A 26,897-nucleotide genomic window follows, 5' to 3' on the forward strand; every position below is an offset into this window, starting at 1 on the left:
TCTTTCGTGTCTCTTTCAGTAATTCGAACAAACAGGTTCTTAACATGTCGGGGATTCCAATGTAATGTTGTTCCTCTGCAGCTTCTGGAAACCCATTTGCATTCTCTTTCTGGTTCTCCTCCTTTGGACCTGCCGCCGTTGTCATATCCTTCTTCCTCTACTTGGAGCGAGGCTTCATCGGCTTCAGATGGCGCGCCTGGAAGTCCACCATGGTCCTCGACAGGGACAGCAGCGTGACCTCGACCGCCGCCCCCTTGCCGTCGGGCTCCATCGTGCTCACTCAACCCTTAAATGGCTCCTTCCTCGAGCGTGCTCGGCCCCTCCACCCCGGGTTCGCAGCCGCCCAACGACACCCTCGTGGCGAACTGCTCCAGGAACGGCAAGCTCGCCGCCACCATCTCCTTGGCCTGCCTCCACGTGCCGTCGAAGACGACGAGGACGGAGGGCGGGCCGGCCACCTCGGCGGCGAGTGGGCCGAGGTCCCTGCCCCCGGGAAAGAGGAAGACGGCCGAGGGGGCATCTCCGCGGTGGCCGTGGTAGAAGTGATAGATATTAAACGAAGAAAATAAAAAGATAGAAATTATAGAAGAAACTATGAAATGTATAAGATATAATTGTCTAATACATTTTGATAGTAAGTTCTTGATAGCCATTTATACACAGTAGGTTATACACGTTCAGCATGGAGGATTTTTCTCAACTGCTGAGAGATTTCCTTAACTGTCTTGAGGAAATCTTATCTGCTTCTCAACGAGAGATTTTCTCAACTGCTGAGAGATTTTCTCAACTGCCTTGAGGAAATCTTATCTGCTTATCATGCCCCCGCAAGATTAAGCTCGATCTTGGACCGATGAGCTGAAAATAGTTTCCGGGCGAGAGGCTTTGTGAGTGAGTCGGCTAGTTGATCTGCTGTATGTACGTGAGAAACTCGGAGTTGATGTCTGACAACTTGATCTCGCACAAAATGAAAGTCGATGGCTATGTGTTTCATGCGGGAATGGAACACTGGATTGACACATAAATAAGTACGTGAGAAACTCAGAGTTGATGTCTGACAACTTGATCTCGCACAAAATGGAAGTCGATGGCTATGTGTTTCATGCGGGAATGGAACACTGGATTGACACATAAATAAGTAGCTCCAATATTATCACAATATATTGTAGGAATAACTGTGGAGTTGTCGTTGAGTTCCTTGAGCAAATTTGTGACCCAATTGAGTTCAGCAGCGGCGGTGGCGACGGCACGGTATTCAGCTTCAGTTGTAGATCGTGCAACCGTCTTTTGTTTTTTAGAACTCCAACTGATTGGAGTGGCTCCAAGGAAGACAATGTATCCGGACGTAGATGTTCTATCATCAAAGTTCCCTGCCCAACCAGCATCAGCAAAGGCATGGAGATGGAGTGAAGTATTTTTGCGAAGAAAAATGCCATGATTAAGAGTCCCTTTAAGATACCGCAAAATTCGTTTGACCGCAGACCAATGCGTAGTAGATGGTCGATGCATGAATTGCGATAACTTATTGACGGCAAATGAAATATCTGGACGGGTGAGAGCCAAGTACTGTAAGGAGCCAAGGACTTGTCGATACTGAGTCGAATCTGTAGCAGGACTTCCATCACATAATTTAAGTGATTCACTGGTAGAAAGAGGAGTTGTAACCTCTTTCGCATCCTGCATGTTTGCCTTTGATAATAAATCTTGAATATACTTTCTTTGTGATAGGAAGAGACCTGAAGATGTAAATGTTGCTTCCACTCCCAGAAAGTAGCTTAAAGTTCCTAGATCTTTGAGGGAGAATCGATCGGCCAAGTGCTTTAGAAATGCCTGAGTCTTCAAAGGATCATTTCCTGTGACAATAATATCATCCACATATACTAAAAGATATATTATGCTTCCATTGTGCTGGCAAATGAATAACGAGGTATCAGACTTTGAATTGATGAAGCCAATTGAGGTCAAAAACGAGCCAAGCTCGTTATACCAAGCTCGTGGAGCTTGACGAAGTCCATAAATAGCTTTTTGAAGTTTGTAGACATGCCTCGGATATTGAGGATGAACGAAACCAGGAGGTTGTTGCATAAAGACATCTTCAGTAAGTGACCCCTGTAAAAAGGCATTGTTAACATCCAATTGTCGTATGTGCTAGCCCTTTGAGATAGTCAAACTCAGGATAAGACGGATTGTTGTGGGTTTAACAACGGGACTAAATGTCTCTGTGAAGTCGACACCAGGTCGTTGATGAAACCCTTTGGCGACTAGACGTGCTTTGTATCTAGCAACGGATCCGTCTGGGTTCCGCTTAATTCGAAAGACCCATTTACACCCGATGATATTTTGTGTGTGATGAAAGGGTACTAAGGTCCATGTAGAGTTATGGAGGAGAGCATCATATTCGTCACACATGGCTTTACGCCAGTGAGAAGATTTTTGAGCTTGAGTGATTGTAGTGGGTTCACTGGCCTCAGTGGAGGAATTTGTTATAGCATGTAAGTCAAGGACTTGACGTGGTTTGAAAATACCACTTTTGGAGCGTGTAGTCATTGGATGTCTAGGGGGGGTGGAAGTGGTAGATTGTGTTGGTGGTATAGCCGAGGGTGAGTCACTGTCATGGACCGGGCCAACCGTCGGCACAACAATGTCACTAGATCTAGGAGAAGATAAAGCCAGTGACAATGTTGCCGAGGGTATGACTTCATTAATAGGGGAAACTTGTGAGGGAGTGAAGGAATAGAGGGAGTGAGAAGCTGTTGAACTGGAGTAATAGTAGTATGTGAATCTTGAGAGTAAGGACTGGATGGTGTCATTGGAGGTTCGTGTGATGAGATCGGAGGGATATTCCAGTGATGTATGTTTATTGGAGTAGTTTGCATGGTAGGATTATTTTGAAAATGAAAGACAGACTCCTCAAAGATAACATGACGTGATATAAAGACCTTTTTAGTTTGAGGTTCATAGCATCGAAAAGCATCATGTTCAAGAGAGTAGCCTATAAAAGTGCAAGGCTTAGATCGTGGTGTTAGCTTATGTGACGCATAGGGACGAAGCCATGGATAACATAAACAGCCAAAAACTCTGAGTTTATGAAGGTTTGAAAGTTTGTGGAATAATTTTTCAAATGGTGACTGGTATTGTAAGACTGGAGTGAGCATACGATTAATGAGATAAACTGCAGTTTGAAAAGCTACTGACCAAAAAGATGGTGGCATAGATGCTTGATGTAGAAGGGAGAGACCAGTTTCAACGATATGCCGATGTTTGCGTTCGGCAGAACCAACCAATTGGGGAGTATGTGGGGGTGACTTGAGGTGTTGTATACCACAAGCAGAGAGAGGATGTGAGGGCTTGATATTCGCCGCCACCATCAGAGTAAACTGTTTTAATGGAAGATTGAAAAAAAATTCTCGACCAACTTTCGAAAGTTGGTAAATACTGTAGAAACATCATACTTATGATGAAGAGGATATAACCATGTGTACTTAGTAAAATAGTTTACAAAAATGACATAAAAACGAAACTTGTCAAAAGAATGAATTGGGGCAGGGCCCCACACGTCGGTATAAATGATTTCAAATGGTTTAGAGCAAGAAATGGAGGTTGTCCCAAAAGGCAGTTTATGACTTTTATTGTAAAGACAAGCATCACAATGATTAATAGTGCTATTGATTTTCAAGGTAGGAAGAGAATAACGAGAAAGTAATTTTTGCTGAATAAAAGGGGAGGGATGACCAAGACGACGATGTCATACATCAACCGGAGCTACGATTGAGGAGTGAGCAGTAGGAAGGGTAATTTGTGAAGTGGATGGCCACTCATAAATGTTGTCTTTGTTCTGGCCCTGGACCAAGGATGCCCCCGTGCTCAAATCCTTGACAAGAAAAAAGTTAGGAAAGAATTCAATTGATGTATTATTTTGTTTACAGAATTGAGAAACGGAAATGAGGTTTCTTTTAATGTTAGGTGCACACAGAACATCATCGAGTGTAAAGGTTGTGGTAAGTGAACTAAGCGTTGAGGAACCAGAATGAGTAATAGGAATTCTTTTACCGTCACCGATGATGATATCTTCATTTCCGTCATAGTTGTTGTGGATGGACAAGTTTTGAAGATCAGAGGTGATGTGATGAGAGGCGCCCGAATCCACAATCCAATTAGGTTGAGTAGGAGTTGGAGTAGCCATGAAATTCGCCTGAGGCCACTGTGATGGAGTAGGGAGTCTGGGACGAGACCGACAGACTTTCGCGGAGTGTCCAACTTTATCACATAGTTGGCAAACAACTCGTTAGCGGCCTGTGAAGTCAGGACGCGACGACTGAGTATTATGAAAGTTACCACCTTGATATGGATAAGGAGGGTTTGGTCTGGACCCCATAAAGCTAGGAGGCAGCTTAGCCAAATCGTTGTTGACGTGCTTATTGTACTGGTTGCTCTTCCTCTTGGATTTTTGATTGACCTGAGCTGTAATAGGTGGTCCGGGCAACTTATCATCATGCTTCAAGTACGTCTCATAGTCGATCAACCTATCATAAAGTTCTTCGAATGATATTGGTGAGTCACGTGCCCGAAGTGCTGCTGTCAGTTCTTTGTACTCGCCTCCTAGGCCATTGAGGGTATGGATTAGGACTTCTTCATCGCTGAGAGAATGACCTATCAAAGCTAAATCATCGATGATAACTTTGATATTTTGTAGATAATCAGCAATAGTACTTCCCTCTTGTTTCATTTTCATCAGATTGGAGAGAAGTTCGAGCATGCGAGTACGCGAGCGATTTGCCAAAGTTGTTTGTAATTTGCACCATGCTTCTGCAGCAGTCGTACATAAGGATATCAGCGGGGCAATGGATCCAGCAACGGAAGCTAGCAACGGAAGCTTGAATAGCTTGGAGGATGAGGCGATCTTGACGTAACCATAGTTGGTGGGCTGGATTTGGCACTGGATTGGGTTCGCCTGGGATGTTGATCATTTCAGGTGGACACCGGAGAGAGCCATCAACGTACAATAGGAGATCATAGCCAAATAAAAGATTAGAAAGTTGTGCCCGCCAAGATGCGTAGTTGCCGCCTTTGGATAATTTGAAGGGAATGAATGCTGCAGCATTGATAGTGATAAGACTTTGAGAAGTGCTCAGAGTCCCTGCAGAAATAGGGACAGGAATATCGGAAGAGGAAAATGAAGACATCCCAGATATTTTGTGGCGGGTCAAGTGATCTTTATAGAAGATGTAAAGATATAGGAGGAAGGGAGGAGGAGAAAAGAAGATCGATGCGCTGCAGAGGAGGCTGCAGCGCGATGAACTGCAGAGAAGGCTGTAGCGTGATGAACTGCAGTGATGGGCGAGCAATCTGCAGCAAGAAAGGCAGTGATGGCTGTGGCGGGAGGTAGATGATGAAGACGTCAGATGTAGAAGAGTAGCTGTATGCAATGCCGAAGAGGGCTGCTGCTTCTTCCAAAGGCACTGGTAGGCTGCAGCGATTCAGAATACAGGAGAGATTGTTGCAGCGAGGTGAAAGAAATCTCTGCAGCTTGCAGCGATTTCTGCAGCGATGCTGGAGAAATCTGCAAGGTTGGAGATAGTTGCAGTAATGCAGTATTGGAGTTTGGTGGCCGGAAGAGCAGCGGAGTTTTCAGCGGAAGACTTCGGTTGGCAAGGGAGCAGCAGCCGGCGGTAGAAACAAAGGCCGTGACTGTGCTTCCTTTAGAAGCGTTGCCCACGGATCTGATATTAGCAGCCACAAGTGCTGCAGTAGGCTGCAGCGAATGGCTACGGTTGAGGGGCGGAGATGTTGCCACGAGAGGGATGGTCGAGAAGAGGGCTTGCTCTAGGCAAACTGCTCTGATACCATGATAGATATTAAACGAAGAAGATAGAAAGATAGAAATTATAGAAAAAACTATAAAATGTATAAGATATAATTGTCTAATACATTTTGATAGTGAGCTCTTGATAGCCATTTATACACAGGAGGATTTTTCTCAACTGCTGAGAGATTTCCTCAACTGTCTTGAGGAAATCTTATCTGCCAACTGCTGAGAGATTTCCTCAACTGCCTTGAGGAAATCTTATCTGCTTATCAAAAAAGAGTCGAGGGGGTTGCGGCGAAGTGCATGGGGGTGATGGAGCACGACGACGGTTGCGGAGGTGATGAGCGGCTGCGGAGGGAGGTGCGCGCACACGCACACGCACACGCACACGCTTACGCTTGCCGGGCGGCCGCACCCATCCCAGCACATCTCCCGCTTCCCCTGCCCTTCCTCCACCACCGGCTCTTCCTCTTCCTCCGCATCAACGCAGGTACGCACCGGCGATGCATCTCCTCCCATCATGCTAACACGATTATTAACGAAGATGTGATTACTTTCTCCTCTTTATGTACGTTAGGCAAACTACAGTAGAAGCTTTTTATTTGCAATAGTTATACATGGAGTTGACAGATCACGCCATATTACATTCGACCATCTCATGTGCTGCGTACACGTGGGACGTCTACATCACCATCGAAGCCGTTACCGGATCAATCAAACATTGACTGCTTGATAGATGAGTATATCCAACTCAGAAGAGAATGTATAGACAGACCACAAACAGTGACCTGTGCAACTGTCGTCCGATTGGATAGACAATGTGAAACCTCAGTTGAGTCCAACACCCGTGATGGTGGAAGTAGAATCAAATTTAATTATATTATTTCATAACTCTTACTATATTATTAATCAATACTATTAATAGATCAATTATCTCGTGGAATTAGATCATATTAGAGTGAAATTAGGGGTAGATAAGGGCCATGATTTATCTGACACCTCATGACGTGACATGGAGCCGTGATGCAATTGAACCTTAGGTGCATGTTTTAGTATTATTATTATTAGATGAAGATAATATATTTTCTACTATAAAGTAATTGGGTTAGTAGATTTAAGGTTAGTGACCAATTAATACTAGTTATGGCCATGAGTGAATAAACATGAAAAGAAAATATTTCCTTTTAAATTATCCAAACAAAAGTGACATATATGTCCAAAAAGACAGATAATGTAATACCTCAATTTGAATCAAGATCATATCGTGAATCTTATAGGTATTCTATAAACTTTAACAAAGACAACATGTCTGTCTATTGCTAGTAACTTAAGTATTTTGTCCGGAGATTTAAAAGTTATTAAGCTGATAAAATTAGTTATCCCTTGATTGACATCCTATAATATTAGCTTCATTTTAGTAGCAGGCATAAAATTTAAAGTTTGTTGGCAGTCATGTTCACGAGCATCTGTATGAGTTATGCTTGGGTCAATGAAAAGCATGCCTCTTGAATGACAATTTGGGTTTTTGGAACGCATCCTTATCAACTTTGATATTGATGCCATGAAATATAACCACTCATTTAACATATTCCATGGATCCTTCATCATAAGTCTCCATCTACTTTAATTATATCTTTCGTCAAATACAAAATACAAGTTTTATTCAAAAAAAAAAAAGAATTATCCATATAAAAGGTAAAAACTGGATCACTATGATCACTAAAGAATTATCCTATCCTCGTCAACCTATTTTAATTTTTTTTATTTTAAGATTTTGAGTAACCAATAGCATCTTAATAAAATTTTTAAAAAACATATTTTTATTTATTTAAAATTTCATTCTTTATTTTTCCTTTTTCCAATGCTATTCTAAGAAAATAATTCTATTTTTTTTCCTAATTTTTGTTTGATATTTCAAGGTGTTTAACAAGTGACTAACCCTCACGTGAATGAGATTTGCTGGGTAAGGATAGCAGTAGATGGAGGAAATGCTACGTTGATATGGTGAATCTAACAATAGATTCCGAGTTCTTCATGTCAGGCAGATGAAGTAGTCGTCTCTCTTTTGGACACCTTCAAACATAAGCAGCAGATGCCGACATCCAACTGCACCACTAATGGAGTCAACAAATAAGGCCACCCCAGTGGAGCTCACTTCTCTGCCATCCTTTGATCTCATCCAAGAGCAATGCAGCGGTTCCATAATAGCTCAGACCATGGCTGCCACCTTTGGTTCCGTGAAAGGGACTGTGACTCGGGGAGAATAAATCTCCTCTCCTTCACCGATTCTAATGCCGAGCACTTGTACCTGTCTCTCGGACGCCCATCACCATCAACCTTAGCATTTATAGGAAGCTGCGGGATAGCAGCAGCTGCGGCTAAGGTGGTGGGGCTGCAATGGAGATAGAAGCACCGGCCTCCTCCTCGGAGCTGCACGTCGCGTCGGCGGCGGCCTACTTGGTGTGGGAGGACCTCACGGCCGTGCTGCCAAACTACGGCGGTGCCCGACAGCCTAAGAAGTTGATAGACGGCCTAAGCGGGTACGCGGTGCCTGGCCGGATCATGGCCATCATGGGGCCGTCCGGCTCCGGCAAGTCCACTCTTCTCGACTCTTTGGCAGGTCTTCTCCTCCTACTCGTATTGTAGCAAGTGATGCTTCTTTAGTTTTGTTGCTTATAAGAGCTGCTCTTCTTCTGTGACTGCAATTTCCAATAGGGAGGCTTGGAAGGAATGTTGTTTTGACCGGAAGGGTGCTTCTCAATGGAAAGAAGAGAAGGTTGGACTACGGTGTGGTGGTACGTTGCTTCCCGTACACTCTTTGGTTCATCTCAGACATGCTGCTCTGACATCCCTGACTGGAATTCTTGTTGTTGGGAGAATGATACATGATAAGGATTAGAGAGGATTAAGGATGAAATTGTTCGATTTGACGAAGATAATTCAGATTAATCAGAGCGTAGCACAAAGTGGATATTAAACTTACTAGGATGATAAGGAAAGCAAAACTTCTGTTCTAAATTCAAGATTAGTCTATGCAGGAAGCATGACTCAGGGAGAGCTTCCAAGACTACAGCAGTAAATAGATGAAAGGGGGGCAAGATAATTTACTTCTTTGCTAATTCAGATTAACAGGGTTCGTTACAACCTCAAAATTTTACGCTTGATCCTTCTGGCTTTAGTGCTCTAGTTGCATAGGCATTGATCGGATGTTCTGTTCTACAGTTTTTTCTTCATAGGAAATGGAAAAACTCAAACATTCTTACCAGTTTGATATGTTTTAGGGGAAAAAAACACATACAGCCGATATATTTGCTGGTTAAGCTTAAATGTTTGATCTTCAATTTTAATTTAACATGATCATGTTTAGGCTCCATCCTTGAATATTTTTATTTCGCTGCTAAAACCTCATTCTCTTTATATTCCTGATATTGCTCCTCTTTTGGGTAATTATCATCTCAAAATCCTTCCACTCTGATAACTAAAGGAATTCTGCTGCTTTTCTTGATGTTGCTAAAATTCTTCCCAAGAAAATTGCCTTGTCACAATACTTCTTCTATGATAAGTAAAGATTCTTATGCTTGGTCGTATCCATTTCTCTCATAACTCTGTTGATTACCACAGGCATACGTGAGACAAGAAAATGTGTTTCTTGGAACCCTCACTGTCAGAGAAACCATTACCTATTCAGCTCATCTGAGGCTCCCGGCCACCATGAGCAAGAAGGAGGTGGCAAGTGTAGTCGAAGGGACGATAGAAGAGATGGGCTTGCAGGACTGTGCCGACCGTGCGATAGGAAATTGGCATTTAAGAGGGATAAGCGGTGGAGAGAAGAAGAGGCTAAGCATTGCACTTGAGATACTAACGCGTCCTCGTCTTCTGTTCCTCGATGAACCAACGAGTGGACTTGACAGTGCCTCAGCTTTCTTTGTGATCCAGACACTCAAGCAGATTGCACTCGACGGCAATAAGACCATCATCTCCTCCATCCACCAGCCTAGCAGTGAAGTTTTTGCTCTCATTGATGACCTCTGCCTACTGTCAGGAGGAGAGGCTGTCTATACTGGAGATGCTAAGCTGGCCACCAAGGTAGGTCAATCTCTCTTTATGATAACTCTTATTGTTTTCCCTTGCTGAATGCCTGGATATGGTATTGTAGTTCTTTGCAGAAGTTGGATTTCCCTGTCCCAGCAGAAGAAATCCTTCCGATCACTTCCTTAGATGTATAAATTCTGATTTTGATAATGTTAATGCCACAATGAAAGGCTCAATGAAATTGCATGAGGTACGCCTGCCAATTCAGTGGTGTAAGATTCCTTTTCATTCTCCAAAGAATCCTACATAACGTCTGGCATTCTCATTCTTTTTGTTCATTAAGGAGACAGAATCATCTACAGATCCTTTGTCAAAGTTAGGCACCTCAGAGATCAAAGCTATTCTTATCCGTAGATACCAGAGTTCAGAGTATGCCATGGCAACCAAAAGGCAGATACAAGACATATCCAAGACAGTAAGCATCTTCCTTGAAACTAATATGAATTTTATTCTTATGTATTCATAAGTAAATTGTCTCATCAACATCATAGTAAGCACTAAGCTGATAGCTGCACAAAATTTTCAAGTATTTGAAGTCGATTGAAATAATGCCATATCTGTATTAATTATGTATGATGGAATTTGCAATCCTTGTTTCATCTTTTTGGGCTTTGATAGTGGCCAAGACCTAACTTCTTAAAATTTTCATTTTATTGAAGGAAGGGATTATATTTGAATCGGAAGAAGGGAACCAATCTACTTGGTGGAAGCAGCTCAGAACTCTCTCAAAGAGGTCTTTTGCAAACATGTCGAGAGACATTGGATACTACTGGTTAAGGATCATAATTTACATGATAGTATCTGTATGCGCCGGCACGGTTTACTTTGATATTGGCACAAGCTACACTGCCATACTGGCGAGAGCTTCTTGCGGCGGTTTCGTCTCAGGCTTCATGACATTCATGTCCATCGGAGGATTTCCATCCTTTATCGAAGAGATGAAGGTCTTTACACGCGAAAGGCAAAATGGCCACTACGGAGTTGCAGTATACATACTCTCCAACTTTCTATCCTCATCACCATTCTTGGTTGCAATTGCTTTCGCAACTGGATCAATAACCTTCTTCATGGTGAAGTTTAGGAAAGGTTTCTCATACTTTGCCTACTTTACTACAAGTATTTACGCCAGCATTGCGGTGACAGAGAGCCTGATGATGATCGTCTCATCACTTGTGCCAAATTTTTTGATGGGCATCATAACTGGATCTGGCATCATTGTAAGTGCATATTTTTGCAGCATTTGAAAAAAGATCATAGTGACAATGTGCGACATTTTATACTATATGTTCAATTACAGGGAATTATGATGATGACGGCAGGGTTCTTTCGCTTGCTACCAGATCTTCCGAAGCTTGTTTGGCGATATCCAATTTCCTTGATCAGTTATGGTTCATGGGCATTGCAGGTAACCGTACATCTGTATTACTACTTTCTTCTACTCAAAAATAAATTCCTTTACATTTGGCAGGATAAAGTACTTATCAGTTTGAGTTTTAAAAGGGTAAAAAATGGAGTTTTGTGTTAAGGTACCCTAAAATCTTTCCAAGAGGAGAGAGCAAGAGAAATACGAAGAAGGGAAAGATTGAAAACTGAAAACTGCCTTTTGATCGGAAGATGCCATCACTTAATATTTCATTTCCAAACAAACCAATACTTTCTCTATGGATATCATGATCCCAAGATTCATATAGGTCTCTACTTCCTTTAGTAAGAGAGAAGTACTTAGTTGTAAGTTCTTTAATCTGTTAGTTGTTATCCTTCTTGGATGGAAATCGTTCTTTCCCAATGAGAGATCAGGGTGAATGATTTCCCTTACATGGTCAATGGACTAGAATTTGAGACTTATACCTTTTGAGGTCTTCACAGTATGTTTATTCTTATTGTCTATAAACTAAAAATATATGCATACAAGAGCTGTCATATTTTCACTGTTCTTATAATCTAAATTATTGTTCTTAGCAAGGGAGCAATGAAGAAAAAGGATGAGTGAGATTTAGCATTCCTATTAGACCTACATAGTAACACTCATGCAGAGTTTGTTATGCCCATAAAGGCAAGCTCTCAGTTGTAGGCAATCTGTTTATCATTAGTTTCCACTAATGATATATTAGGAATTTTTCACAAATCCTCTTAGCCCTCTTCTTTCTTGAGACAATTTGTATTAGAATATGCTGAGTTGGTTGATGATTACCTTTATTATCAATCATCGTATTTCAGACACAAATTTTGACATGATTTGCGCTTGCTAGAATTAATTCATGAGCTTTTTGTCTATAGGAAAACTACAAGAATAATTTTGCTAGAATTAATTTCATGAGCTTCTATTTATTTATAGGGAAATTACAAGAATAATTTGATTGGGCTAGAGTTCGATCCGTTGATATCCGGGGATCCCAAATTGAGTGGGGAGTACATTCTCGAAAACATATTTGGAATTAACTTGCATCGATCCAAGTGGATAGATCTGATGGCCATCTTCATCTTACTCATATCATATCGGGTTCTCTTCTTCCTCATCTTAAAGTTTAGAGAGAAGGTATCGCCGGTGTTTGGAATGATCTATGCAAGAACAATTCTGAAGCAGATCATGAAGCTTAAGATGAGGACGATGTCCTTCTCAACGAGGCACCCAACACAGCACCCCATGGCTTTGCAAACAAGGACTTGGCTCCCCACCTCCATGACATCAACTAGTACTACTTGATGGTGAAACTGTTAATGCTGGGATTGCTATCTATTGAAATAATGGAAGGGGGTTGCTGCATGTGTTCTTGGGGGTGACTTGCTCTCTCTAGTCTTCATATGCAGGAGGAGGCTTTGGTTCTTGTTTTGCCGGTGGATGCATATTGTTTCATCCATTTACATTTTTAAGCATGAATTAACAATTGCAGATTGAGGAATGTTACGAGGAGAATTAAGCAATGATCTCTGCATGTCATTTCTTTTGGGGGTAAATCTCTCTCTGCATGTCATTGAGCTCAACAAATTATACATTAAGCAGGTTTTAGTTGATCCAAAACTTCATCCAACAAATTTTTTTGAACCTATATCATAATTTTTTTTTAATGTCAATTAGTTTAGTGGATAAAAACTGACATTTGCAGGCACCACCATCTCATATGATGAAAAAAAAAAAAAAAAAGGATAGATTTGGACAGATTCATATGATTTGGAATTGAAAACCATGGTTTACAATATCTAGCAACAAAAATTCATATGATTTGGATAGATTTTTAGGTGGTCATCAAACTAACTAAACAAGGGCATGAATGGTGAATGGTGTTTGCGCATGAAACTGACTCGTACTACCTTAATCAGTGATCAGAAAACGATTGACCCTCTTTAATATTGATAGATGAATACATAAATTACGTATCTCTAATCAAGTGGTGACAATCTTTGTTTTGATTTAACAGCAACGAGGTCTCTCTATGAACAACGACATAAACATTGGCATTGCCAAGCTCGAATTGAATTGACCTCCAAAATTAGCAGGTTTTCTTCATGTATCGATCAGTACTCAAAGGTGTCTGGAAGAAAGGTGTGCTATCCAAGTTGCCTTGATAATGTAATAGAGAAACACTGTTGGAAACATTGTGTAAATTGATCAGGTTACACTTTTTTTGGTTGCTCTCTTTTCTCTTTGGGTAATTCCAACAAACGGATTGTTAGCATATCGGACTCTGAAGCCTAAGTTATATTGTCTTTCGTATCTCTCTCTCTCTCTCAGTAATTCTAACAAATAGGTTCCATGTACTGTCGTTCCTCTGCAGCCTCTGTAGACCCATTTGCATTCTCTTTCTCGTTCTCCTTCTCCTTCTTTGGACCTGCCGCCATTGTCATATCCTTCTTCCTCAACTTGGAGCGAGGCTTCATCGGCTTCATATGGCACGATTGGAAGCCCACCATGGCCCTCAACAGCGACAGCAGCGTGGCCTCGACCGCCGCCCCCTTGCCGTCGGGCTCCATTACCCTCAGCGCCCTCGCTACCGCCTCCATCGTGCTCACGCAACCCTTGAATGGCTCCTTCCTCAGCACAAGCTCGGACTCGAACGTGCTCGGCCCTTCCACCCCGGGTTCGCAGCAGCCCAACGAGACCTTCGTGGCGAACTGCTCCAGGAACGGCAAGCTCGCCGCCACCATCTCCTTGGCCTGCCTCCACGTGCCGTCGAAGACGACGAGGACGGAGGGCGGGCCGGCCGCATCGGTGGCGAGGAGGCCGAGGTCCCTGCCCCCGGGGAAGAGGAAGACGGCCGAGGGGGCATCTCCGCGGTGGCCGTGGTAGAGGGAGTCGAGAAGAGGGTGGGAACCAAGGCGGAGGCGGCGGCCGGGCACGGTGTGGCAGCGGCGAAGGCAGCGGGCGAGGAGGGGGAGGGTGGCGAGGGGGTTGCGGCGAAGTTCATGGGGGTGATGGAGCACGACGACGGTGGTGGAGGTGTGGAGCGGCTGCGGGGGGAGATGCGCGCACACGCACACGCTCGCAGGGCGGCCGCACCCGTCCCAGCACATCTCCCGCTTCCCCTGCCCTTCCTCCACCACCGGCTCTTCCTCTTCCTCCGCATCAACGCAGGTACGCAACGGCGATCCATCTCCTCCCATCATGCTAACACGATTATTAACGAAGATGTGATTATTTTCGCCTCTTTTATGTAACGTTAGGCAAAGCACAGTATAAGCTTTTTTACTTGCAATAGCTATACATGGAGTTGACAGATCATTCGTCTATCTCATGTACGTGTGTGGGACGTCTACATCACCATTGAATACAATACCAGACCAATCAAGCATTGAATGCTTGGTAGATGAGTACATCCAACTCTGAAGGGAATGGATGGTGATACGACACCCGAACGGTGACCTGTACAAGTCTTTCATAAATAGAGAAAGAAAAAGGTCAAACAAAGGGACACATATGGCCTTATACAATGTTGTCCGGTTGGATAAACAATGGGATACCTCGATTTAGTCCAACACCCTTTGATTTAACTATATTATTCCTTAACTCTACTATATTAATAGTTAATAGGATCAATCATCTCAGTGAAATTAGATGATATTAGAGTGAACTTAGTGTTAGACAAGGGCAATGATATCTCTGATACATTATGAAATGAAGATGATATGTTTCTTACTATTAACTTGAGTTGAAGTATTTTAGGCTAATGATCTAAAGTTATCGCCGATTAATACTAGTTATGGTCATGAGTGAATAAACATGAAAGGAAAATATTATCTTTTAAATTATCCAAACAAAAGTAACCTATGACATCTCAATTTTTAATCCCATATTGAAGGTGTAATAAGAATGAAGTCGGTTTATAGGATTTGATAAGTTCATCATTATTAATATAAGCTTATGTCAAATGAATTAATCATCTCATGGAATCAATGTTATAGAAATTCTACAAGCATTTAACATAGACAATATGTCTAATTTCTAGTAACTATAGTTTTTTGTCCGGAGAATTAAAAGTTATTATGCTAATGAATTAGTTATCTCTTGATTGACATCCTATAATGTGTCTGTGAAATCTTATTAGCTCCATTTTAGTAGCAGGCATAAAATTTAAAGTTTGTTGGCAGTCATGTTCATGAGCATGTGTATGAGTTTAAGCTTGGGTCAACGAAAAGCATGCCTCACATTTTTTTTTGAGGGAAGATTAGGCCTCTTCAATGACAATTTGGGTTTTTTGAAAGCATCCTTGTCAACTTTGACATTGACATGACTTGACATGTAACCATTCATTTAACATTCCATGAATCCTTCGGTCTTAAGTCTTCACCTACTTTTTGATTGTATCGCAAGTCAAATACAAAGAATACAAGAATTATCCATATAAAAGGTAAAACCTGATCACTCTGATCACAAAATAATTATCCCATCCTTGTCAGCCTAGTTTATTTTTTTATTTTAATATTTTGAGAAACCAATTACATGTTCTTAAATTTTTCACAAAAAAGATTTTGTTATTTATTTAAAAATTCAATCTTTTTTTTTCCTTTTTCCAATACTATTCTAAGAAAATAATTCTATTTTTTCCCCTAATTTTTAGTTGATATTCCCAGGTGTTTCACAAGTGACTAGTAAGCCTACGCGAATGAGATTTGCTGGGTAAGGATGCATGGAGAATCTAACAATAGATTCGGAGTTCATCATGTCCGCCACCGGATGAAGCATCTGTCTCTCTCTCTCTCTTGCACACCTTGAAACATATGCAGCAGCTGCCAACTTCCAACTGCACTCCTTTACCGCCCCATTAATGGAGTCATCCAATACGGCCACCCCAGTGGAGCTCACTTCTCTGTCTCCATCCCCCTTGGATGTCTCTGTCTCTGCCCTTCTTTCATCTCCTCCAGGAGCAATGCAGCCGTTCCATTGTAGCTCAGACCATGGTTGCCACCTTTGGTTCCGTGAAAGGGACTCTGACTCGGGGAGAATGAATCTCCTCGCCTTCACCGCTTCTGATGCCGAGCACTTGTACCTGTCCCTCGGACGCCCATCACCATCAACCTCAGCATTTATAGGAAGCTGCGGGATGGCAGCAGCTGTAGCCGAGGCGGTCGGGTTGCAATGGAGATAGAAGCACCGGCCTCCTCCTCGGAGCTGCACGTCGCGTCGGCGGCGGCCTACTTGGTGTGGGAGGACCTCACGGCCGTGCTGCCAAACTACGGCGGTGCCCGACAGCCTAAGAAGTTGATAGACGGCCTAAGCGGGTACGCGGTGCCTGGCCGGATCATGGCCATCATGGGGCCGTCCGGCTCCGGCAAGTCCACTCTTCTCGACTCTTTGGCAGGTCTTCTCCTCCTACTCGTATTGTAGCAAGTGATGCTTCTTTAGTTTTGTTGCTTATAAGAGCTGCTCTTCTTCTGTGACTGCAATTTCCAATAGGGAGGCTTGGAAGGAATGTTGTTTTGACCGGAAGGGTGCTTCTCAATGGAAAGAAGAGAAGGTTGGACTACGGTGTGGTGGTACGTTGCTTCCCGTATACTCTTTGGTTCACTTGTATGTCTCAGACATGCTGCTCTGACATCCCTGACTGGAATTCTTGTTGTTGGGAGAATGATACATGATAAGGATTAGAGAGGATTAAGGATGAAATTTGAAGAAGATAATTCAGATTAATCAGAGCGTAGCACAAAGTGGATATTAAACTTACTAGGATGATAAGGAAAGCAAAACTTTTGTTCTAAATTCAAGATTAGTGTATGCAGGAAGCATGACTCAGGGAGAGCTTCCAAGACTACAGCAGTAAATAGATGAAAGGGGGGCAAGATAATTTACTTCTTTGCTAATTCAGATTAACAGGGTTCATTACAACCTCAAAATTTTACGCTTGATCCTTCTGGCTTTAGTGCTCTAGTTGCATAGGCTTTGATCGGATGTTCTGTTCTACAGTTTTTTCTTCATAGGAAATGGAAAAACTCAAACATTCTTACCAGTTTGATATGTTTTAGGGGAAAAAAACACATACAGCCGATATATTTGCTGGTTAAGCTTAAATGTTTGATCTTCAATTTTAATTTAACATGATCATGTTTAGGCTCCATCCTTGAATATTTTTATTTCGCTGCTAAAACCTCATTCTCTTTATATTCCTGATATTGCTCCTCTTTTGGGTAATTATCATCTCAAAATCCTTCCACTCTGATAACTAAAGGAATTCTGCTGCTTTTCTTGATGTTGCTAAAATTCTTCCCAAGAAAATTGCCTTGTCACAATACTTCTTCTATGATAAGTAAAGATTCTTATGCTTGGTCGTATCCATTTCTCTCATAACTCTGTTGATTACCACAGGCATACGTGAGACAAGAAAATGTGTTTCTTGGAACCCTCACTGTCAGAGAAACCATTACCTATTCAGCTCATCTGAGGCTCCCGGCCACCATGAGCAAGAAGGAGGTGGCAAGTGTAGTCGAAGGGACGATAGAAGAGATGGGCTTGCAGGACTGTGCCGACCGTGCGATAGGAAATTGGCATTTAAGAGGGATAAGCGGTGGAGAGAAGAAGAGGCTAAGCATTGCACTTGAGATACTAACGCGTCCTCGCCTTCTGTTCCTCGATGAACCAACGAGTGGACTTGACAGTGCCTCAGCTTTCTTTGTGATCCAGACACTCAAGCAGATTGCACTCGACGGCAATAAGACCATCATCTCCTCCATCCACCAGCCTAGCAGTGAAGTTTTTGCTCTCATTGATGACCTCTGCCTACTGTCAGGAGGAGAGGCTGTCTATACTGGAGATGCTAAGCTGGCCACCAAGGTAGGTCAATCTCTCTTTATAATAACTCTTATTGTTTTCCCTTGCTGAATGCCTGGATATGGTATTGTAGTTCTTTGCAGAAGTTGGATTTCCCTGTCCCAGCAGAAGAAATCCTTCCGATCACTTCCTTAGATGTATAAATTCTGATTTTGATCATGTTAATGCCACAATGAAAGGCTCAATGAAATTACATGAGGTACGCCTACCAATTCAGTAGTGTAAGATTCCTTTTCATTCTCCGAAGAATCCAGCATAACTTCTGGTGTTCTCATCTTTTTTGTTCATTAAGGAGGCAGAATCATCTATAGATCCTTTGTCAAAGTTAGGCACCTCAGAGATCAAAGCTATTCTTATCCAAAGATACAAGAGCTCAGAGTATGCCATGGCAACCAAAAGGCAAATACAAGACATATCCAAGATAGTAATCATCTTCCTTGAAACTTATACGAATTTTATTCTTTGGTGGTCGCATGTAAACTGTCTCATTGACATCATGGAAGCACTAAGCTGATAGCCGCACAAAATTTTTGAGTATTTGAAGTGGATTGATAGAATGCCATATCTGTATTAATTATGTATAATGGAATTTGCAGTCCTTGTTTCATCTTTTTGGGCTTTGATAGTGGCCAAGACCTAACTTCTTAAAATTTTCATTTTATTGAAGGAAGGGCTTATATTTGAATCAGAAAAAGGGAGCCAAGCTTCTTGGTGGAAGCAGCTCAGAACTCTCACAAAGAGGTCTTTTGCAAACATGTCGAGAGACATCGGATATTACTGGTTAAGGATCATAATTTACATGGTCGTATCTGTGTGCGTCGGCACCATTTACTTTGATGTTGGCACAAGCTACACTGCCATACTGGCGAGAGCTTCTTGCGGCGGTTTCGTCTCAGGCTTCATGACATTCATGTCCATCGGAGGATTTCCATCCTTTATCGAAGAGATGAAGGTTTTTACATGCGAAAGACAAAATGGCCACTACGGAGTTGCAGCATACATCCTCTCTAACTTCCTCTCCTCATCACCATTCTTGGTTGCAATTGCTTTCGCTAGTGGATCGATAACCTACTTCATGGTGAAGTTTAGAAATGGTTTCTCGCACTTTGCCTACTTCACTATAAGTCTTTACGCCAGCATTGCGGTGATAGAGAGCTTGATGATGATTGTCGCATCACTTGTGCCTAATTTCTTGATGGGCATCATAACTGGAGCTGGCATCATTGTACGTGCATATTTTTGCAACATTTGAAGAAGGATCAGAGTGACAAATGTGTGACTATTTATATTGTATTTTCAATTACAGGGAATTATGATGATGACGGCAGGGTTCTTTCGCTTGCTACCAGATCTTCCAAAGCCTGTTTGGCGATATCCAGTTTCCTTGATCAGCTATGGTTCATGGGCATTGCAGGTAACTGCACATCTGTATGACTTTTTTCTATCCAAAAGTAAATTCCTTTACATTTGGCGGGATAAAGTACTTAGCTGTTAGATTTTTAAGAGGGTTTAAAATGGAGTTTTGTGTTAACGTACACTAAAAGCTTTCGAGGAAGTCGTCATCACTTAATATTTCAATTCCAAACAGACCTTTTCTCTATGGATATAATGATCTTTAGATTCATATAAGTATCTACTTCCATTATGAAGAGAGAAGTACTTAACTGTAAGTTCTTTAATCTTTTAGTTGTTGTCCTTCTTTGATGGAATCCTTCTCCCCCAATGAGAGATAAGGGTTAATCCCTCATTTGAATGATATCCCCTATACGGTCTGTGAGCTAGAACTAGAAACCTATGTCATACTTGTCGAGGTCTTCAATCATAGGTTTTTGACCCTATTACTGTAAGCATACTAGAGATGTTTCATCCTCATTGTTCATAAACCGATTATATATGCATACAAGAGCTGTTATATCCTCATTGTTCATTGAACATTGTTTGCAACTTCTTTTCCTGGAAGCTTGTAACCATGCATAGTCGATAGGCTTTCTACTTCTCAGGGAGAAGATCTCTGCAATCTAAGAATGGCATCTTTATAGGGCTCTTAGAAGCTGAACTTTTGTAATGTTTCTCTCTTCCAAAACATGCTTATTAGAATGGTTTTGTGTAGCAAAAAGATGTGCATATCAGTTCCACAAAGTTATTGCCTTCAGTGCATAGAAATTGGTTCTTGAACATGTTCTGGATGTTGGCCAAAACAATTCTATACTGCTAACAGAAATATTTAGAAGACATCAAGATTGGTTCTTTCACCTATACATATATGTTCATACTTCATATGTTCTTAGTAAAGGAACAATAAAAAAACAGATATGACATTGACCATCTCTATTTGATCCACATGAGTAGCATTCATGCAAGTTTTATATTCCCATATGGGCAAGCCTCTCAGTTGTAGTTAGTCTATTTATCATAAGTTTCAACTAATGGTACGTTGATCGGATTAATGATTACCTTTTAATATCAATTATCATGGACATGGCTTGGCAATCATTAAATGTATTTTCGTGAGCTTCTTTTTGTTTAGGGAAACTACAAGAATGATTTGATAGGGCTCAAGTTTGACCCGTTGATCCCCGGAGATCCCAAACTAAGCGGGGAGTATATTATCGAAAACATCTTCGGAATCAGCTTAAACCGGTCGAAGTGGATAGATCTAATGGCCATCTTCATCTTGCTCATATCGTACCGAATTCTCTTCTTTCTTATCTTGAAGCTTAAAGAGAAGATATCGTCGGTGTTCCGAATGATCTACGTGAGAGCAACTCTGAAACAGACCATGAAGCCTAAGAGGAGTACGATGTCCTTGTCGTCGAGGCACTCAACAGAGCATCCCATGGCTTTGGGAGAAGGACTTAGCTCCCCACTTCCATGACATCAACTGCTAGTAGATACTGAAACTGTTAAAGCTGGTGCAAAGCTTGCTATCTATTGTAATAAAGCAAGGAGCTTTGCTGTAGGACTTGCTCTCTCAAAGTCTTCCTGCTTTGCTTCTTGTTAAGTTGATGGATGCATATTGCTTCATCCATTTACATTATTAAGCATGAATTACAATTGCAAAGTGGGGAGTGGTACACAGGAAAATTAAGCCCTGATCTCTGCACGTGATTGAGTTATATATATATATATATATATATATATATATTTCTTGAGGGTTGTCGATCAAAAGAATAAGATGTCAATTATCTTAGTTAATAAAGACCTTAACAATTTATCGCAAGATCCTCGTCTTGAATCCCATCTTAGTTAATAAGATGTCAAGATCCTCGTCTCGAATCCCATCTTCATCGTTTACCATTTACAAAAAAATATATATATATATATATATTTATTTAAAATGAAGAAAGAAAAATCATAATGAATTTGTTTAACTCCCCAATTGGTTTCAAAGGTTCTACTATATACTTTCCATATTAATAAAGAATATTGAGAAAAAAAAATTGTGATGAATTATTAAGCATCTTCTAAACTTGCAAAGAAGAAAGAAGAAAATATTTAATCAATGGATTCTATTAAGCTTGTAGACTATATTAAGCAGCAATCACCCTCAAGGCAACATGAAGCACTAGCTAGGGGAAAAAAAACACAAATATGTTGATCCTACTGTCACTCCACTGATCCAGAGATAACCATAATGCAATACATCAGTGAATCTTCAACATTTTAGTATGTGTTAATCCACAAAAATAATCTTGTATCAGTTGTCTGCAACAGCAGCAGTTCATACTTGCAGCTAAAAATTTCAATTTTAAGAGTTGACACCGAAAAATAACTTTGTCCAAGTGCACCTTTTGTGGTATCAAATTTTAAGCACAGATAGATGCAGGTTTGCATGCTAGAAAGAGAATCCACTAAGAACAGGACTCTTAATAAGTCTAGATTTTAATGCCTCTTTTCTGGAAAAATCATGATGATTATTTGCAACTACTAAGAGCAATGGCTTTTAAAATCAAGAAAGTTGAAATTGTAGCAAAGCTACTTCAATACAAGATGGTTTGCTGAAATAAATTAGATCAAGCAAAACAAGATGGGACTTCATTCCTAGAATTATTCCTAATATGCTCAAGATCATAAAGCTTACACACCATTGAAAACTGGACATGGTTGCTGAGTAGCCCCCTTCAGAACCCTAGGAAAATTTCTTCAGTCATGCTATCACAGCTCCTACTCTAGCTTGAGGCAAAATTTTGAATGTATTGGACACTCTACTTTGCACCTTGAAGGGGCTATGAGCTGAAAGAAACACATTTCCAAATTCCAGAAGATGTCAATTTGTATCCAGCATACAATAGAAATTTCAAAGACTGTGTAAGAGGAGTTATAAGCCAAAAGAAACAACATTTCCAACTAGTGTCAGCTTGGTAGTAAGATCCAGCATAGATAAGTTTAAAAGGCAACAAAAATAAAATCAAATTACACTACTGGTCATCTAGATGAACTGGTTATTAAAAGCAAATCCATCTTGGCATGGCGGCATCATCACAATAAAAAATCCCAGCATAACAATGTCATGCATTCTGATTGTGTTGCAACAATAGGATTGACTAGTAATGTTTTACAAGTAAAACTATTAATGTCGCCAATTTGAGTTGACAGGCAAGTGGGGAGAAGAAACATGTCAAATTAAGAGTGCATGTCCTCTTTATAAAACTATAAACAAGATAAAGATTGAGCAAACAACTTATTCAGTAAGCTAGTGAAGTACTTCAAAGCTTCTTTTCTATCATTACTGTTCCTATAGTGGAAAACAGTGAAAGGAATAAATTGCATTAAACAAGCTTTCCATAAGAATGATAAATAAAAAGATAGTTGTTTCCCTCTTCTGACCAAGGAAATATAGAAAAAAAGTAGGACATCAATTGTACGAGTTCACTTGGGACCTCAAGGTAATTATTCATCCCACTAAAGTTGCATTTTGAGGTTTTAATATAATCCTTCTCTTGACAAAATTGATTTAGCAGTTTAGCTATTATGTACCGTACTGAGAGCAGTTTGAGAGTTCAGTCATATAATGTTGTTGAAATCTTATGGAACCTTTTCTCTTTTCAGTTATGTTTAGCCAAATCCAAATTGATCACATATGTGTATCCACTGGAAACTTAAGAAAGGTTAAATGATCTTCAGAATGATTTCATCATAGCCTCCTTTCAAGAAAACCATTCATATTAAGTGTTCATTGGTATGGAAATTGACATTGAGGATTAGTGGCACCATTACTAAATGATAGATTACATAACAAAATTTGGTGTTTCAAATGACCTAGATATAGAAAACCATGCAACCAGGATGGACAACAACAGACACTACAGGAATCACAATCATCACTACAGAATTAGCAAAAAGACATTCGAGAATTGCCAGTAAAGAACAGGGTTTGTTTACTTAAAATCAATTCTATTGAATAACAATTGGAGGTTATGATGTCTTTTCCAGAGGCAATGGAATGCCAACTGCACTAACAAAAAAGCAGTCATCATGATAGCAGATACGAAACTAAGATTTCATTACTAGTTACATCAGGTTTTGGCTAGAATAACAGCTCTATCTTTTTTTGTCTTTTGGATCACCTCTTGTAGAAATGTAGAGACTTACCAGGTTGAACCAGTTCACCATCCATACAAAAGTTATCCCACCATAAAGCATATGCAAACTTTTCTAGTGAGCTTTCAAATCAATTTCCCAACACAGGACATGATTCAAAATTACTTATGCATCAGTGTAACATACACAATATATTCAATTCCATGATGATGTTGCAAGGGTGGTGAAGAATTCTTATGCTGGCTTACAGTTGTTGTGGTGGTACTTTTATCAATTTTGCTGACAGTCAAATAAAGCAGTCCGGGGCCACACCAGTTATTTGTAGTTTACGTTGATTTTCTCAATGCTAAAAGACCCTTGGTGTTTTATGCAACACACAAGAAGCTATAAGACTATTGGCATGAACAGCACTTCTGGGGAGAGGAAGGCTACTGAGATGGCACAGCTATAAAATGTGACACAAGTAGCTAGCCAAGTGGGAATTTCCTCATGCACTGAAATGCAATAATTTTCAAGAATCTGAAATATGCTATATGGATACTGATTTAGCTAATCCATAACGTTTGGAGGGCTTCCAATGCTGGTAAAATACTAAATTTGAAGAATTTGGAAAAACATTCAGGCAGCGAAAGGGGTTGATGACTTCACACTATAGTTGACAAAGAAACAACCAGAAAACCTTTAATGAAGTAAACAAAGAAAAACAAAAATCCATTGCCCAGTGAAAATCAAATATAAATAGCTACACAGAATTCACCAATGAAGAATAAAATTCTATCATTATAGAATTAGCTTACCCTGCATCTCTCATATGGTATTATGCTGTCTTAGAATTTTGTTTTTCTAATAAAAACTGAGATACCCTTGGATAGCAACTCATGCTCCGTGACCTATGTCTGGTCAATTCAACAAAGTGAGACTAAAAATTGCACTATGGGAATCTTTCTTTCTAGTCAATTTTTTTAATGTTTGGGACAGGTAAACTTGCATCAAAACATATAATCAACATCCTAACAGCTTCGTTTTTTGCGGTATTATACTCTTATCATCTAGTAAAGCAAGAGAAAGTTCCTAACTTTTTATTATCTTTTAAAACCCACCTCATGACATGTTAACCTCGTTAATTCTCTTCATCCTGCATCAAACTAAACCACATGCTCCACTGCTTTAGTGAGACTTTGTCAATTTCATGTTGCAAATGTAACAAAAAACACCATCTTGTTCGTTACAAACATCGGCACCCAAATCCACATTAACAGATTCAATAATTGGGATTGCTTTTGTCAAAATAAGATGTTGACTCCTATAACAATTTCTATAAGGTGGAGTAAACCATTTGCAAATTGATTGGGAGACTTGTTTGAGCAGCATTCCTAGTCAGTCTGAAGTCCTCAGAAATGGTTGATGTCTTATTTGAAAAGGGGGACCTATTGCACCAAAACATACAAATGTAACATGCAAAGTTGGTTTGTAAGGTTTCTCTTCGATCATGGGATGAATTCTAAAAACAGCCCTTCTACATTTGCAGATTTACCAGAAACTAGTATAGTAAATTTGAAAAATCAGAGAACTGTCAAAGAGAAAGTGGAAGCAATAGTACAAAAAGAGAAAGGGAGAGGAAAAATATAACATACACTAATAAATAGCACCCCACTTTGCTCAATCTAGCATCAAACCACTGCTACCCTCGCCTCCATCTTGATCAGTGTTGTCCTCGGTCTTCAACCAACCGCAGACATTGCACTCCATAAGATTAGAAAGCATACCCTCAGGGGATGGTGGCAAAGGAGCCAATGTTCCTCCACAGTTGTCTCTGTCACAAACATACCTCACAAAGAAATAGGCATGAGGGAATTTCCCATCCTCATCATCTGCCTCCTCCATATTCTCCATTGCTTCATCTCCTTCATCCTCTTCCATTCCTTCGTCCTCCTCCTCTCCTCTTTCATCGTTGACATCATCATCATCCGACCAATCCTTTTCCACCACACATCTATCACACTCGCATCGGAACCCATAATCCTCAAGGAGCCTCCTTTGTCTCTCAGCATAACCCCAATTCACGGGGAAATAGCTCAAGCACACTTCTCTGCCCTCAGGAATGTCATGGATCGCCCTCACGACGATGTCAGAGTTCCTCTCCCCGCCGTGATCGACGTAATCAAACCTGCAAGCGTTCGGCAGGCAGTCATGGTTGAAAAAGGAGGCGTTCGGGTAGATACCGTACGCCCTCACCCTCCTATCCCCACCGTCGAACGGCTCCATCAGCCCAAAGGCGTTTGCTTTGTCCTTGGCGAGGAGCGTGGCGGTGAGTTCGAGAGAGAACCCGGAAGGAGGCGAAGGGAGGACAGAGGAGAGAAGGGAGTGCAGGGCGGGGGCGTCGACGTCCGCGGCAGCGGTGCCATGTACGGAGAGGAGGCGAAGGAAGTCGGAGGGGGAAGCGACGGCTAGGTCATAGGCACCGAGGAGGAAGAGGGCCGGGGAGAGGAGTTCGGAGGCGAGGGAAGCTGGGAGGCGGGAGAGGGCGAGGCAGAGATTCGGGGAGTGGGAGGCGAGGCAGCGGGCGGAGCAGAAGGAGGAGGCGGCGGGGGAGGCCGAGCAGTGGGAGGGGCAGCGGATGGGGGCTGAAGAGGGGGAAGAGAGGGATCGAAAGCAGCGGGAGCAGGCGGCGGCGGCGGCCGAGGCGTTGGCAGGGTAGAGGATGAGAGGGGCGTCGGAGAGAAGGATCTCGCCGGGCTTGATGGGGCGGGTGGCGACGAGAGCGCGCCCGCGGTCAGGGAGCTCGGCCAGCTTCACGAGCGGTTCGACGGAGGTAGAAGACATGGGCTAGGTGGTTGTCTCGCCGCTCGCCGCCGACTCCGCTGTCCCGCGACCGCCGATGGAGAGTTTGGTCGAGCGAGGTCGCTCGAAGGGGTTTAAGCCTTAAACGTGGATTTACATATGTAACCCTAACAGATTCCAGAATCTCACATTTACCATCCGACATGGTCAAAGTCAAAATTAAAAAATGAAATGACTAAAATACCCATATTTAATCAGAATTTAATTGGACTTTGGTTTAGTTTCGTGTACTTAATAATATTTAATTGGGTTTGAGTTCGAGTGAAATAGAATTCACTAATATTTTTTTCTTATTAATTTGATCCATATAATAAATAGGATTCCTTTAGTTGATTTTAAAGATATATTAAGCATTATATTACT

The 26,897-nt window shown here is 41.3% G+C and overlaps 3 protein-coding genes and 1 pseudogene across 3 annotated transcripts; 2 read left to right on the plus strand and 2 right to left on the minus strand.

Moving 5' to 3' along the window:
* The first annotated feature begins 8,134 nt into the window (after positions 1 to 8,134).
* Positions 8,135 to 12,828, plus strand: LOC135640081 (ABC transporter G family member 12-like; annotated as a pseudogene).
* A 596-nt stretch (positions 12,829 to 13,424) lies between these two features.
* LOC103980547 (tRNA-uridine aminocarboxypropyltransferase A) lies at positions 13,425 to 14,554 on the minus strand. The gene has a single exon (XM_009396983.3). The coding sequence runs from the start codon at positions 14,495 to 14,497 to the stop codon at positions 13,631 to 13,633; it is 867 nt and encodes a 288-aa protein (XP_009395258.2). The 5' UTR covers positions 14,498 to 14,554; the 3' UTR covers positions 13,425 to 13,630.
* Positions 14,328 to 21,213, plus strand: LOC135640074 (ABC transporter G family member 12-like). Its single transcript, XM_065154207.1, has 9 exons — positions 14,328 to 14,465; positions 15,962 to 16,689; positions 16,785 to 16,864; positions 17,691 to 18,155; positions 18,226 to 18,351; positions 18,445 to 18,576; positions 18,820 to 19,377; positions 19,459 to 19,566; positions 20,680 to 21,213. The coding sequence occupies exons 2-9, from the start codon at positions 16,467 to 16,469 to the stop codon at positions 21,025 to 21,027; spliced, it is 2,040 nt and encodes a 679-aa protein (XP_065010279.1). The 5' UTR covers positions 14,328 to 14,465; positions 15,962 to 16,466; the 3' UTR covers positions 21,028 to 21,213.
* Positions 21,214 to 22,066: 853 nt separating this feature from the next.
* Positions 22,067 to 26,727, minus strand: LOC135640099 (histone-lysine N-methyltransferase ASHR2-like). The gene is made up of 2 exons (XM_065154236.1): positions 25,328 to 26,727; positions 22,067 to 22,385 (listed from the first exon to the last, which is right to left on the minus strand). Exon 1 carries the CDS (start codon positions 26,514 to 26,516, stop codon positions 25,353 to 25,355), a length of 1,164 nt encoding a protein of 387 aa, XP_065010308.1. The 5' UTR covers positions 26,517 to 26,727; the 3' UTR covers positions 22,067 to 22,385; positions 25,328 to 25,352.
* Positions 26,728 to 26,897: the final 170 nt, after the last annotated feature.

The sequence above is a fragment of the Musa acuminata genome, chromosome BXJ1-4 (assembly GCF_036884655.1).
Source record: "Musa acuminata AAA Group cultivar baxijiao chromosome BXJ1-4, Cavendish_Baxijiao_AAA, whole genome shotgun sequence".
Lineage (NCBI taxonomy): Eukaryota > Viridiplantae > Streptophyta > Magnoliopsida > Zingiberales > Musaceae > Musa > Musa acuminata.